This window comes from Aulonocara stuartgranti (assembly GCF_965226115.1).
Source record: "Aulonocara stuartgranti genome assembly, chromosome: 17".
Lineage (NCBI taxonomy): Eukaryota > Metazoa > Chordata > Actinopteri > Cichliformes > Cichlidae > Aulonocara > Aulonocara stuartgranti.
Genome location: NC_138953.1, coordinates 21,269,324 through 21,285,276, shown reverse-complemented (window position 1 = coordinate 21,285,276; position 15,953 = coordinate 21,269,324). Strand labels below are relative to the sequence as shown.

Genomic DNA, 15,953 nt, shown 5'->3' with positions numbered 1-15,953 from the left:
TTGTACTCTATCTCATTGCCTGATCTAAATGCAAGAGACCGAGCACGCAGCATGTGTCGTAACTGACTGAGATAGAGAAGCAGAAGAAAACCCAGAGCACACAAGACAGGAGACTATCAAAATAAATAACTAATACTGAGGCCAGACAGAGGCAGTAGATGGACAACAAACTTATAATTAACATAAAGCAGTGAAGAAACCAAAGTCCCAGATTCAATAAAACCATAAACAGAAGTTAAACATAAACACAAGGCTGTGGAGCTATGGGAACATAAATCCCCAAAACACAGAACGAACCTGAAGAAAGCATGAAAACAAGAAGATATACGAAATATAGAACCATAATAAAAATAAATACAAGAGTAGAGAAAACCTAAAGATCCCCAAAACTCAAACCACTGAGCCAAAGATCTTAATTTACAAATATTTTGGAAGAAAAACAAATCAACTGATAGTATTTTTACATGTATGTCAAAAATCTCTATTTATGTGTCACATAAACATTAAATACTACATACAGACTTCAGCTTCTCAGCTTCCTTCTTTGACTGCCACTCAACCATTTCTTATCTGGCCAGTAACAGGAATTGTCAGGAAGCCCTGCCCTCTTTTGAAATGAGGAAGCAACTTGTTTTTCTCTCTGCTGAGGATGCACGGATGAAAGACGACACTTTATCGCAAAATTCAAGACTTCCCAGTGAGGAAAGACTGCAATAGTACCACAGGGAATACTGTGAATACTGTCATTGGCAATGTACTGTACCTGCTGCTAGGAGGCTCGTAAGGAAAGTGAAAGTAACTTGACAGTATAGAGAGGAACTAACTGCAACATGGCGTCTAAATTACAGGAAGATCTGTCGTGTCCCGTCTGCAAAGATATATTTAAAGATCCAGTCATCCTGTCATGTAAGCACAGCTTCTGTAATGACTGTTTACAGAAATACTGGGCAAACAAAAATGATTTGGGGTGTCCGGTCTGCAAGAGGAAGTCTTCAAAGGAGTGTCCACCTGTTTATTTTGAGCTGAAGAAGCGTTGTGAGGCTTTCTTACAGGAGCGAGCCTCTGAGCCCGTCTGCAGTCTGCACTCTGAGAAACTCAGCATCTTCTGTGTGGATGAGCAGCTGCTACTGTGCAGATACTGCACAGATCAAGAAGCTCACAGAAACCACCGTTTCCAGTCTGTTGATGAAGCATCTCAGGACCACAAGAAAAAACTTGAGGATTCATTAAAACCCCTGAAAAAGAAAATGAGGGCCATCCGTGAGGTTAAAGGGAAATGTGATCAAACCGCAGAGCATATTAGAGCTCAGGCTGAAAGCACAGCGAGGAGCATTAAGGAGCACTTCCAGAAGCTTCACCAGTTTCTAGAAGAGGAGGAGGCAGCCAGGTTGGTTGCACTGAGGGAGGAAGAGGAGCAGAAGAGTCAAGTGATGAAGGAGAAGATTGGGGCTCTGAGCAGAGAGATAACAGCACTTTACCGCACCATTAAAGATACAGAAAATGAGCTGAGAGCTGGTAATGTCTCATTTCTGCAGAACTACAGAGCTGCAGTGGAACGAGTTCAGCAGCAACCTCTTCCTGATGATGCAGAGCTTGCCTCGGGAGCACAGGTAGATGTGGCCCAGCATGTGGGCAACCTAAGCTTCAATGTGTGGGTCAAGATGAAGGAGATGGTTTCCTACTGTCCTGTGATCCTGGATCCAAACACTGCTCATCCAGGCCTAATCCTGTCTGAAGATCTGACCAGTGTGAGGCACGGAGAGCAAACCCAGGAGCTTCCTGACAATCCAGAGAGGATTGATCACTTCTTCTCCGTTGTCAGCTCCGAGGGCTTTGACTCGGGCTCTCACAGCTGGGAGGTGGAGGTTGGGGACAATACGGCCTTCGTGCTGGGAGTGTTAACAGACTCATTTCAGAGGAAAGGAGTCATTTGGCCTGCACTGTGGAGGCTGATGTTCTGTGGTGGTGAATACAAAATACTGTCGCCATTAGACCCGGGGTCAGACGTGCAAGTGACGAGGAACCCGAAGAGAATCAGACTTCAGCTGGACTTTGACAGAGGAGAGCTGTCATTTTATGACTCTGACACAGACACACACATACACACCTTCACACACAGCTTCACTGACAGGCTGTTTCCATACATTAGCACCTGGTGTGACGTCCCAATAAAGATAGTGGCACTGAAGATCTCTGTAACAGTGGACGGTTCGTTGTAAAATGCCATGTGCGCTGATGAACAAGGCTAAAAAATTTTGGCTGCCAAAGCTAGAACCTGTTAAAACTACAAGTTTTTACTTTTTCACCTCTTCTGTCATCTGCGTTTCATTTTGCAATGCACAAAAATGCAGTCAATATTTAATAAACCGATAATTAGGTAAAGAGGTGCATGGTAACCTAATATTAACCCTGACAATTGTCTTAAATGGCTTGCTGGTGACCTAGATGGTGAAAGAAGTGTAACTTTAAAGTATTTATTTGTCATTTTGTAGTTTCTGTAACGTTATTAAAAACACACCTGCACACTTTGTTTTTTGTTGAGTCCCTTACACTGATGTAAATCCAGGTAACACAGAAGATTGGAGTTTGTACGTGCTTTGTTTCTAGGGGCCACCGTAAATATACTTTTATTTATTCACTCCACATGAAATGTAATAAATAAACTATAAAATACAAAAACCATCTACACACGTCGCCTTCACACACTTCTCCGCAACTTCAGGACGGAGCTCCATGTAACGCCGATACAACCTCCACTGTGAGGAGAGGTTACCGAAGGCACACTCCACTACCAGCTGGGCCCTGGAGAGGCGATAGTTGAAGATCCTCTTCTCTAATGGGAGGAGGCGTCCAGGGAAAGGCCTCATGATCTCCCGCCGCAGCGGGAACGCTTCATCAGCCACAAAGACATGGGGATGGGCTCCACGGTCTTCTCCACCAGGTAGAGGCTGGTCAGGAGACAGATGGAGAGTCCCAGCCCAAAGAGCCTGACCAAAGGTGGAGTTGGCCAGAATACCTTCCATATCCCCCAACATCAATGACGCGGAAGCGATACCCTGCATCCACAAATGCAAGGAGAACAATTGAAAAAGTTCCCTTGTGGAACATGGATCCTGAGTTGGGGGGGTGCCTTCATCTGGACGTGCTTCCCATCCAGAGCTCCACAGCAGAGAGGGAAGTTCCAGTGCTCCTGGAATCCCTCTGCGATGGACCGCCAGTCTTCAGTTGAAAGTACAGCCGTGAAGTCGCCCACTAGACAGTCCCAGATGGTCGTTGCTACCTGGGGGGTGATCTGGCACACCGTGGACACACCGACTCTGAAACTGAATGCGATGGTCCTAAAGGAGTCCCTGGTGGCACATATATATATTACATAATATATATTAGATATAATATAAAACAGTCAGTTGTGTTTTGTTTTAACTTTACGATGTCCTAATTTGATTGGTAGCAACTTTTACCACTACAGTGTGCCAATCACTCATAATTCCTAAACATGTCAATCAGGTAGGAACGAAGTAAGACATTAATAGAAATAAAGAGTTGGATGTTGACATGTAGCCCTTTCCTTTCTTAAATCATTAATATTTTTGAAAAATTAACCTGTGATAAGACAGCTTATCAAGATAGAATTGTTATTATCAGATAACTAAAGATGAATCAGCTTTCTTGATGCATTCTCAATTATCCAGGAAAGTAAACCCTCTGGGTTTTGGTCAGTGGTTGCTGATCAATGGTCATGAGAATTTGCATAATTATGATTAAGGAACTGACCTCCCAGCCCATTGTTCCCTGAGTGGGCTGGTTTCAGTCATTATGCAAATGCACTGTTTATAAGATTGGGGAAACCTGCAGTCAGCTGAAACTGAAGAAGTCACTTGGATGAGTGACGAAACGTTTCTCCCACAAAACGCTACGTCCAGATGAACAGAATCAACTTTTGGAGATGAACCAAGCTGTTTACAATTTTATCTAGCTCTCAGTTTTAAAAAGGCTGGTGACCCCTGCTATGGTCTGACAGCTGCAGTTGGATATACAAATATTCGACTGGTTCTATACCAGAATTAAACCAGGTCTAAGTAAAAAAAAATAAATAAAAAAAATAAGGACTTATCCGTTAAACTAGCTATGTAATTCCTAAATGCGTGTAGTTTAGGGTAGATTATTTTACCTCGATATGACTGGCTCTGATGAGCCTAAGGTACCAAACATACCAGCGACGTTTATACCGGTTTTGTAGCTCCTCGGAAATTAAAACAGTACACAACACACTGAGCATCATTTATTGGTCCATTTTTCAGTTTTCGTGCTGTGGTGTGAACGACCAGAAATGTGTGGAATAAAGGGCAGACTTGAACGAAGGCCAGCTTCTCAAGCCCATCCTACTCGGCTGTTCAAAGAATCCTACCTACGTCACGTAGGTAGGATTCTTCGGAGCACCCTTCCCTGAATTTGGACACAGCATATAAATTAACTCTAAATCATGAAATCCTTTTATTCATTGAACTCTTACAACTGTAAATGAAGTACCTTGGTAACCAAGCATATGATTTTTAAACCTTTTATCAACTTTATATATTTTAACCACTTTTATAACCATGAACTTTTCCCCCCGTTTTCCTTTATACTCTAAACCTGAATAATTTCGGACAATGCTACACTCCGGACATTCTTTCACCATGTTAAATTTACTCTTTCACAAGAGTTGAAATTCCAGAGTTAAATTGACTCTAAATTGAGTCAGGATTTAACACTGACCAACACTGGGTAGTGTTATATGAGATTAACACTACAGGCTAAATTACGCCATAAAGAGCATTATTTATACATTTAAGTATGCATATTTTACTCTAGTTAATTGATAAATAAACTCAGAATTAGAATGCATATGAAATATATAATTCCCTTTTTTTGGATTGTAACTTGTTGTTTGTGAAGGTTCTCAGTCATCCAGGTCAGCGTAGTCTAAGGAGCTTGGGGAAAAAAAGCGTCTGGACTTCTTTAAGATGCTTGAAGACGTTTCACCTCTCATCCGAGAAGCTTCTTCAGTTCTAGGGTCCCCCCAAGACGGACAATGGACCCCCTAATTATCCTCTACCTAATCACACGAGCCAAGGTGTGAAAGACTGCTGATTTTGCTGTGTGCGTAGCAGCAAAGAAAACAAGAATGATGAGCGAATCTGGACTCTGATAACGTCTTGCTCTGCTCTCTGTGTCAATGACGCCTCACATTGAATTTGTGAACAAGGTTTTCATTTTAGCCACTTTGATTTAAATTTTGCGTAAATAAATCCATATGAGAGTTTTAATTTTAATGCACACTTTTAACCAAAACAACAGAAACTAACACAAACACCACTTAACAAAAAGCTGGCACAATAAAAGGTGATGGACTAACGTCAGTCATTGTGAGGATTATGTGTAACAGGACAAAGAAAATCCCTAAAAATACTTCATTTTTTAGATTTATGTAGTAGTTATGTTATTATTAATTTTTTACTGAAATACTGGCAACATTTCATACCTCTATAAGCTACTGAAGTAGAGTGTTGTATTTCAACAAGCTTATTGAATTATAATATTATAGTTTTGTGTCAAGACTATTAATTTTTATAATCTTCTACTTAATTACAAATCCAGAACTAATTAAACCAGGATCTGAAAAAAAAAGTAATTTTGCTCAAAGATCCAAACTTTAGCTTCTGTTTAGGATTTACAGTCTAGCAAACAGAGCTTAGATGTAGCTCATCTCAACATTAAGATTCTCTTTCCATTCTTAACCTCATTTAATCCATCTAAAATTGGACAGAAAGCAGCATTTATCTATTACGTCAATTTTTTTATCCACCATCTTAGTCAACAGTGTATTTCCTTCTCATTGCTCTCACAGCAGCATTTAAGGCACACAATGGATCATCATCATCTTTAGCTATGGTGAACAGGAGGAAATCCTCAGAGAACATGAAACAGCACAGCCGACACATTCACTGAAGGCTGGTGGTAATTACTCAACTCACCAGTGAGTGCTAATCATGTGTTCCTGTCAATATTAATCACATGATCATTGTATAAAACTCATTCATTGCTAAAACTCAGTCAGTCGTGGGCTTTTTCTGCTTTATGGCTCCACACTGGTTTGCGTTTCTCTATGAAGGCGCGGATCCCCTCCTGCCCGTCTCTGAGAGCCAGGTTGTCGACCATCACCTTTGATGCGGTGGCATACGCAGCATTGCGACCTTGAGCCATTTGTCTTAGGAAGGAAACATACAGAAACAAACACCACATATTTTAATTTATATTTAATTGTGTTGTGGTTTGCAGTGTTTTGTGTTGTTTCACTTTAAATTTGTTTAAAAGGAAAAAGCTGAAAATTTAAATAGTTAAAAGTTAAAATGTAGATAGTTGGTTTTTGTATTATGATTTATTTATTACATTTTATGTGGAGTGAATAAATAAAAGTATATTTACGGTGGCCCCTAAAGACAAAACACGTACGACCGGATTTGGTGTGTGGTAGTAACAGGTAAATGAACATTTTTTTAATTATTTGAATATATATGAGTGCTTGTGTATAAATACACAAACAATATACATATGCTTTCAATTGTGTAATGTGATCTAGGTAGCTCTGTTTTGAAAGGTCAGCAATGTGTTTTGGAGTTTGTACGTGCTTTGTCTGTAGGGGCCACAGTATATATTTATATAGAAACATATATAAATAAAACTTCTTTTTTTACATTAGTAATTCCTTTTGTGCATAATTTCATATTATTGTTAATAATAAATTAATTAAAGCAACAAAACAACCTGAAGAGCCGGTTGGGAGCCGAAAGAGCCGGCTCTCTAAAAAGAGCCGGAAATCCCATCACTAATTCCTATGAAATTATTGCCATGGAAACCGTCTGTGAGTTTACACACTGTAAATTCTCACCTTTGGAAAGTGGCCTTTCCGAGGGCTACAACAGGTCGGCTAGCTTTACAGATACGCTGGGCGATGGCTAATGTTTCCTCTTCCAACTGCTCCTCCGGCACCACTTTACTGACCAGACCGTGGAGCAAAGCATCATGGGCTGAGATGGGAGTTCCTGTGAACAACATCTCCATAGCAACCTGTTTAAAAGAAGGAAAGGAAGGTGTGTATTGATTAGAGCTAAATACTAGAATACTAAGGATGTTTGTTCACAATTGAGTAGATCCAAAGAGAGACAACATGTTCTGAACACGTGTCCTCTTAGAAGAATCAAAATCCAAAAGTGATATTGACTTCAAGTGATTCAGAGCTGAATGACAGACAGATTGATAAACTCCAGAGAACAGCGTCCTGTTTTTCATGAGTGCCTCATAGAAAACAGGGTTTAACTGAGAACTTTTCTGTTGAATAATTTTCATGATGTTCATTTATAGACCAAGCTAAGACAGGGTGTAAATAAAGATTTAAAAAAGGACCTCGTGTACCTTTAATTTACTCGTAGTGACTGTAATTACTCAAACCTTCAAAACACAAAACAAAAATGTTAAAATTGATTATTAATGAGAATAAACAAAAAACAGCCTTTAAAAAGCAGACGTTTTTTAAATGACTTCGGTTTATGATCATTTCTGATTTTATCTTGATCTTTCGCATAATGTCATGTGAATAACGAACTTTTCTAAGTCCTAACAAGAAGAAAATCTAAAAGTTTCCATCGAATGAAACTATAAAACCAAAAATAATTGGAGGAGCGCCTCACCTTCCTCGGCACCGCTCTGCCAATGGCCACCGCCGGCGTCGAGCAGAACAGACCCACGCTGACACCCGGAGTAGCAAAGGTGGACTTCTCCGTCACCACAGCGATGTCACAACTGGCAACAAGCTGGCATCCGGCTGCTGTGGCAACACCGTTCACCATGGCGATCACTGGAACAGGTATGTCTTGTATCAGCGTCATCACCTGCAGCACAGGGCGCAAATCATAATATTTAAAACGTTTTTCCTTCATATTTATATTTATGTGGAGATCTGATGTTTCCATCATTTGGGACTTTTAGTGATTTCTTTGAATTGTTCTAAGGAGAATAATGGATTTACACAAGTTGCGAAATTCAGCTCAAAGCTCAAAATAACCATGACATTCATGCCCACGATGAATGGACGGAAACTTGTGACCAGAACTGTACCTGAGTGTCTGTAACAAAGCAAACAGTACAGTGATTTGTCAGCATGTAAGCTGCAGTCACAGTAAAAACACAAAACAAACAAACCAAAGAAGCTGAGGTGGATAGATCGATCTTTGACAGGGCAATCAGTGGTTTTGATAACAAAGTCCACCTTATATATAAAGTTTGTCTCTTTTTCATGTTATTTTAAATTAAGCAAATTTGGCTTTTTGGTCACATAAACTGTCTGAAAACATCTGTTTTTATTTTGCAGTCGTTTCAATATGCATGGCATGATTCATTACATTTTAATTCACAAAATTATCAATAAACGTCTCAGTGAATGACAAGACAAGAAGACAGAGAAACACTAACTGACCTCTGAGCAGGTATGAAACACCTTTGTGTGATATTCTCGACCCTGAGCAGATGTCAGCTCCTTCAGGTCGTGTCCAGAGGAAAACACCGGACCTTTGGCTGAAATACACATAACAAGGTCAGACTGGCATTTGGCTTTCTCTCTGTCACACGCGTAATAGACAAACACCAACCTGATAGGATGACAACTCTGAGATCCTCGCTGTCAACATCAGCTAAGATGTTCTCTCGGAGAGACTCGAGCATGGACAGAGACAAAGCATTCCTCTTCTTGGGGTTGTTTAGTATTATTCTCCTGAAGACAAGAAGAAATTTTTTTTAAAAATATATTTCTTTAACATATTTCAGAACAATTTTCACCAAGGTTACAGAAATCATCTTTAAAATGATTCTGTAATATAGGCGTCTGCCACCTTTTTTCCTTTCTTTGATTTCCCATCTTTGATTTCGCTGAAGGTGATGAGGTAGAGTGTCGTAAATAGATATTTGCCCTTTTCCTGATTTCTTAATTTTTGAACATTTGTCACACTTAAATGTTTCAGATAATCAAATAAATTATAATTTTAGAGAAAGGTCTGAATAGCAGCAGACCTGCTGAATGGAGAAATCACTTAAATAGAGCCTGATGACCATGATCTAAAGAAACAGCTGAGAAACAAAGTCACTGCACCAATGGTGGCACAACCAGTTATTAGGTTTAGGACACAAATACATTTTCACACAGGACCAGGTACGTTTGGAGAACTTCTTTTCCTTAATACATGAAAACATAATGTAAAAACTTCATTTTGTGTTGACATCATAGTGGGTGAAGACAGGAGAAAAACAGAAAAAAATGGTCTGGACAGACAGACAGTATAATGTTCACGTTGTTGCTCATGAAATTCAGATTTCGAGCTTTTGTGCATTTAAATTAAACCAGTAACCTGAAAACATGTTCCCCATTGTTTCCAATTCAGAATAGCAGACATTTTAACCGCTTTTCACTGACGTAATATTCATCCCGAGTGTACTTTGTGTGTACGTGTTGGTCTGACACACAAACTGAGGCACTGTACGGATCACTACAACAAACTGCTGTTGTGAAAGTCTTGCTCCATAATTGTTGTGCATCTGTATAAGGGACCAGATACGGTAACTAGCTGCACCTTATTCCGTCGCTTTGCTGCTTCAGTGTCAGCGGCTCCGCTTCGCTCTGCGAGTAGAAACGAGCACCGGACAGCAGCGCGGTTTTCCTGCCTAGCTGAAGCACACCGAGGCATGTACACAGTACGCTCCGTGCCATCTTGCCCGTGGCCGCTTCGTCTTCACGCTCACTTCCGGTGTTCTGAGAATCCATCCCACCTGACAAACCATCCTACCCGTTGTTTCTACGCATGCGCACAACACGAAATTCACAGTGTTGCCAACTTAGCAACTTTGTCACTATATTTAGCGAGTTTTCAGACCCCCTTAGCGACTTTTTTTCTAAAGAGCGACTAGCGACAAATGTTCCACGATGTGGAAGAGACATAAAGTAACCCTAAAGTAACCCTAACCCTCTCCAACAGCGTAGGTTACAATTACATCAGCATGACCAATTATGCAAATTAGGCGATGATGTCATTTTTATTATTATTAGTCCTTTATTTATCCAGGTAAAAATCTCATTGAGATTAAAAATCTCATTTTCAAGTGAGACCTGGCATCATGGCAACAAAAGTCAAAATACACATACCACATAAGTATATAACATTTAAAACAAATACAATATCCCATACCAACATGTGTAAAATATACAATAACAGATCAAATTACATTAAAAACAATCACACTGAGTGAAAGAGTTATTCTCTCGTTCCTTTAAGACAGACTTAAACTCTCCCAAGGTAACCAATTCTGATCATTTCAGTTCCTTCTGCAGATTATTCCAGGAAGCAGGGGCAGCGTATTAAAAAGACTTTTTCCCCAATTCTGTTCTGATTTTTGCGACAATCAATTGTATGATATTGTGAGAACAAAGGCTGTATTGGTTGTGGTTTTTATACATATAAACAGATAAATAAGATGTAACCAGCCCAAGGAGAGATTTATAGATAAAGATCAACCAATGGGAGAGTCTGTGAATATGTAAAGATGGACATTTAGCAGCAGCATACAAAGAACAATGATGTACACGATTTCCATAGCCAGTAATAAAACGTAAAGCACAATGGTACACAGTATCCAACCTCTTTAGGTAGTGGGTAGGTGCATTCATAAAAAGCAGGTCACCATAATCCAATAAAGGTAAAAAAGTTGCATGAATCAAGTGTTTTCTCACTTGGAGGGAGAAACAGGATTGATTTCTAAAAAAGTAACCTAGTTTTAGTTTTAACTTCGACACAAGCCTTTGAATGTGAGTTTTAAATGACAAATTCTGATCTATAATGATCCCCTAGATACTTGTAAGATGTGACCATTTCAATTTCAGTTCCTTGAATTCTTTTAATCTTAGGAGACGTAGCTTACAATTCTTTGCCATTTGAGAATAACATGAACTTGGATTTCTCTGGATTTAACACCAACTTAAGTTGAGTTAAATGGGACTGAACTACATCAAAGGCAGACTGCAGAAATTGCAGGGTTTGTTCTACTGAAGGGGATAAACAATAAATAATTGTATCATCTGCATAAAGATGAAATGCTGCATTTGACAAATTATCACAAAGGTTGTTTATGTAAAGAGAAAATAGCAATGGCCCTAATATGGAGCCCTGTGGAACTCCTTTGGATACTGGGAGAAAAGAGGAAGAAGACCCAGCAGCATGGACACACTGTTTTCTTGCTGACAAGTAATTTGAAAACCAACTTACAGCATTTACAGATAGACCAATATTGTGTAGTCTATTTAATAAAATAGCATGGTCAACTGTATCAAAAGCCTTTGACAAGTCAAGAAAAAGAGCAGCACAGTATTTTTTGCAGTCCATTGAATCAACGATGTCATTAACCACTTTAACAGCAGCAGTTATTGTGCTGTGTTGTTTTCTGAATCCTGACTGATGTTGGGAAAGAACTGAATTTTTGTCCAAAAAGTCTTTCAGTTGTTCACTAATGAACTTTTCTAGAACGTTTGCTAGAACACACAATTTAGATATGAGCCTGTAGTTATTAACTGAAGGATCACCTCCTTTCAGCAAAGGGAGAACATAGGCAGATTTCCATATTACAGGGATCTCACTGTTCAAGAGGCTAAGATTAAAAATGTAAGTTATTGGTTCTGCTATAAAATCTGCAGCCAACTTAAGAAAATAGGGATCAAGTTGATCTGGTCCTGCAGATTTATTTAGATCCAACAGATTTAAAGCCCTGTGGACCTCAAAAACATTTAGCGGAGAAAAACTGAAGGGTTGGACCACAGATTCAGTTTGAGCGGTTGCAGAGAGAGCCTCTTGTTGATTAAGCTGTTTTAAATCTGGATATAAATAAATATCAAATAGAGATCCTGAAGAAACAAAAAGTTCATTAAAGCAGTTTAGAATGTCACATTTCTCTGTTAAAGTGCAGCAGTGTTTTACAACAAAAGTTGGCATTTCATTTGTAGTTATGTCCCAATAAGAAGATTTTATTATTTTCCAGAATCTTTTAGGATCGTTCAAATGTTTAGTAGTTTTTGAAAGATAGAATTCTGATTTGGCCTTTTTAATTAAGGAAGTTGAACGGTTTCTGAGCTGTCTAAAGATCAGCCAATCCGCTTCGGATGTAGTTTTTCTGGCCTGCCCAGGCAGCATCCCTTTTTTTGAGTAGACTGGAGAGCTGAGGAGAAAACCAAGGGTTGTTTCTACATTTTACTCTACATTTGCGCATGGGGGCATGTTTATTTATAACTTTGATAAAAGTGTCATAAAAATAATTCCATGCCAGCTCAAGATCAGTTATCAGGTAGATTCTATTCCAGTTATAGTCCCATAAATCATGAAAGAAAGCTTGCTCACAGAAATGCTTAAAATCTCGTTTAAAAACTATTTGTGGCCTTGATTTTGGGAGCACTGCTGACGTCGACTGAGAAAATTGTCAGGTGGTGGAAGGAATACTTCGAGGACCTCCTTAATCCCACTGACACGTCTTCCGAGAAGGAAGCAGAGTCTGGGGATGAGGGGAATGACCCGCCAATTTCCGGGGGCGAGGTCACTGAGGCAGTTAAACAACTCCTTGGTGGCAGAGCCCCTGGTGTTGATGAGGTCCGCCCCGAGTTCCTGAAGGCTCTGGACGTTGTAGGGCTGTCCTGGTTGACACGCCTCTGCAATGTTGCGTGGAGATCAGGGGCAGTACCTGTGGACTGGCAGACCGGGGTGGTGGTCCCCATCTTTAAGAAGGGGGACCGGAGGGTGTGTTCCAACTACAGGGGGATCACACTCCTCAGCCTCCCTGGGAAAGTCTATGCCAGGGTGCTGGAAAGGAGAGTTCGTCCGTTAGTTGAACCTCGGATACAGGAGGAACAATGCGGTTTGCGTCCTGGTCGCGGAACACTGGACCAGCTCTTTATCCTCTCCAGGATACTTGAGGGTGCATGGGAGTTTGCCCAACCAGTCTACATGTGTTTTGTGGACTTGGAGAAGGCATTCGACCGTGTCCCTCGGGGTGTCCTGTGGGAGGTGTTGCGGGAATATGGGGTCTGGCCCATTGCTACGGGCCATTCGATCCCTATACAACCGTTGCAAGAGCTTGGTTCGCATTGCCGGCAGTAAGTCGGACTCGTTCCCGGTGGGTGATGGGCTCCGCCAGGGCTGCCCTTTGTCTCCGGTTCTGTTCATAATTTTTATGGACAGAATTTCTAGGCGCAGCCAAGTGGCGGAGGGCTTTCGCTTTGGTGGCGTCAGAATTTCATCTCTGATTTTTGCAGATGATGTGGTTCTGTTGGCTTCATCGGGTGAGGGCCTCCAGCTCGCACTGGAACGGTTCGCAGCCGAGTGCGAAGCAGCGGGAATGAGGATCAGCACCTCCAAATCTGAGGCCATGGTTCTCAGCCGGAAAAGGGTGGAGTGCCCACTCCGGGTCGGGGATGAGTTCCTGCCCCAAGTGGAGGAGTTCAAGTATCTCAGGGTCTTGTTCGCGAGTGATGGGAGAAGGGAGCCGGAGATCGACAGACGGATTGGGGCTGCAGCTGCAGTAATGCGGACGCTGCACCGGTCCGTCGTGGTGAAGAGGGAGCTGAGTGTAAAAGCGAAGCTCTCAATTTACCGGTCGATCTACGTCCCTACCCTCACCTATGGCCACGAGCTGTGGGTAGTGACCGAAAGAACGAGATCGCGGATACAAGCGGCAGAAATGAGCTTCCTCCGAAGGGTGGCTGGCCTCTCCCTTAGAGATAGGGTGAGAAGTTCGGCCATCCGGGAGGGGCTCAGAGTAGAGCAGCTGCTGCTCCACATCGAAAGGAGCCAGCTGAGGTGGTTCGGGCATCTGACAAGGATGCCCCCTGGGCACCTCCTGGGTGAGGTGTTCCAGGCATGTCCCACCGGGAGGAGGCCCCGGGGCAGACCCAGGACACGCTGGAGAGATTATATCTCTCGGCTGGCCTGGGAACGCCTTGGTATTCCCCCGGATAAGCTGGAGGAGGTGGCTGGGGAGAGGGAGGTCTGGGCCTCTTTGCTTAGGCTGCTGCCCCCGCGACCCGGCCCCGGATAAAGCGGATGAAGATGGATGGATGGATGGATTTTGGGAGCTTTGATTGGCTGAATACAGCTACCACACAGTGGTCACTGATATCATTTGCGAAAACCCCAGTGTGAGAATATTTATACGGCATATTAGTTAAAAATAAATCAATAAGTGATGACTTTTCTGGGCATTTAAGATTTGGACGAGTTGTGCTGTAAATTAGTTGTGTGAGATTATATGAATCACAGATGGATTTAAAACTGTGTGAGGCAGAGGACAACCAGTCCCAGGTGAAATCTCCGGCCAGCACAATTTCATTAAAATCTAAAGTAGATAGTTTTTCACTAAGTGAAAAGTTGGAGCTTGAGCGCAAGAAGTTCAGACTGTTTACAAACAGATACGATGAATCGACAGTAACATGGAATTTGCTTTTTACATAAATTGCAACACCGCCACCCTTTCTGGGGCGGTCGCAACGGAAAAGATTATAGCCTGTTATTGCAATGTCTTTGTCAGTAATCGATTTTGTAAGACAGGTTTCTGATAATATAAGAATATCGGTATCTAACTCTTTCATCCAAATTTTCACAAAATCAAGTTTGGGAAGAAGACTTCTGACATTTAAATGAGTGACACCAAGACCTGTTCGAGTTTTAAAATCACAAGGAGTACTTAAGCATTTGCAATCTGGACCGGGATTAGGTTGCACATTTCCAGATAAAAGACTTCTAGCGACTTTTAGGACAGCCAATAGCGATTTTCCTTACTGAGGAGTTGGCAACACTGGAAATTCAGTGGCGAACCGTCCTACCTTTGTGAATATAAGCTACAAACATACTCTGACGGGTAAAATTAATTGCCTTTGTAAATGTGACGTACAAGCATACTTTAACAGCTATATTTAGGTATCAAATCGTCCTACCTTTGTTAATATGAGCTAGAGCAGGGGTGTCAAACTCCAGGCCTCGAGGGCCGGTGTCCTGCAGGTTTTAGATGTGTCCTAATCCAACACAGCTGATTTAAATGGCTAAAAGACCTCCTCAACATGTTTTAAGTTCTCCAGAGGCCTGGTAATGAACTAATCATGTGATTCAGGTGTGTTGACCCAGGGTGAGATCTAAAGCCTGCAGGACACCGGCCCTTGAGGCCTGGAGTTTGACACCCCTGAGCTAGAAGCATAATTTTACAGCTAGAATTCAGTGGCAAATCATCTTACCTTTGTTAATAAGAGCTAGAAAAATACTCTGATGGGTAAAATTACGTGCCAAACCATGCTACCTTTGACAATGTGACCTACAAGCATACTTATATAAATGAAGTGGCAAACCGTCCTGGATTTATGAATGTGAGCTACAAGCCTACTCTGATGGGCAAAGTTAAGTGGCAAACCGTCATACCTACTTACATTTGTGCTGGAATTACTCTGTGACAGCAGAAATGTGCATAAACTACTTACGGTAGGCCGTTTTGCCAAAGTAGGACGTTTTGTCAGAACAGGTTTGATGACTTCTAGGACACGTGACAGGGAAAATGTTTCAACAGTCACTGGATTAGTGCTTCTCAATCATTTTCTGTTACTTTTAGATAACTGGCGCCCCCTAATTCTAGCATAGAGGCTCAAAATGGTCCTGAATTCCCTCATAGATGAAACACAATCAGGTTTTATGCCTAAAAGATAACAAACAATAAAAGACTATTACTAGACATTCTAGATTATTCTGAACTATAAAGTCTATACAGTCTATAAAGAAATGGTAATAGCTCAGTGAAACTAAGCGGTGGAACTTGTCCTAGATTAGATTTGATCTGTCAAGAGGCAT

At 41.3% G+C, this 15,953-nt stretch overlaps 2 protein-coding genes across 2 annotated transcripts; one reads left to right on the top strand and one right to left on the bottom strand.

The window, feature by feature from the left end:
• Positions 1 to 82: 82 nt before the first annotated feature.
• On the top strand, positions 83 to 3,898 carry LOC309692970 (zinc-binding protein A33-like). Its single transcript, XM_082511886.1, has one exon. The coding sequence runs from the start codon at positions 831 to 833 to the stop codon at positions 2,217 to 2,219; it is 1,389 nt and encodes a 462-aa protein (XP_082368012.1). The 5' UTR covers positions 83 to 830; the 3' UTR covers positions 2,220 to 3,898.
• Positions 3,899 to 4,269: 371 nt separating this feature from the next.
• On the bottom strand, positions 4,270 to 9,869 carry echdc3 (enoyl CoA hydratase domain containing 3). The gene is made up of 6 exons (XM_082510185.1): positions 9,663 to 9,869; positions 8,688 to 8,809; positions 8,516 to 8,613; positions 7,731 to 7,931; positions 6,932 to 7,110; positions 4,270 to 6,250 (listed from the first exon to the last, which is right to left on the bottom strand). Exons 1-6 carry the CDS (start codon positions 9,851 to 9,853, stop codon positions 6,097 to 6,099), a joined length of 945 nt encoding a protein of 314 aa, XP_082366311.1. The 5' UTR covers positions 9,854 to 9,869; the 3' UTR covers positions 4,270 to 6,096.
• Between the last annotated feature and the right edge of the window lie 6,084 nt (positions 9,870 to 15,953).

Coding starts and splice junctions, on each gene's coding strand:
- LOC309692970 (XM_082511886.1), top strand. CDS start 831: ATGGCGTCTAAATTACAGGAAGATCTGTCGTGTCCCGTCTGCAAAGAT.
- echdc3 (XM_082510185.1), bottom strand. CDS start 9,853: ATGGATTCTCAGAACACCGGAAGTGAGCGTGAAGACGAAGCGGCCACG. Junction 8,810..9,662: donor CAGCAAAGCGACGGAATAAG/GTGCAGCTAGTT, acceptor TCTTGTCTTCAG/GAGAATAATACTAAACAACC. Junction 7,932..8,515: donor TGTTTCATACCTGCTCAGAG/GTCAGTTAGTGT, acceptor CCTGTGCTGCAG/GTGATGACGCTGATACAAGA.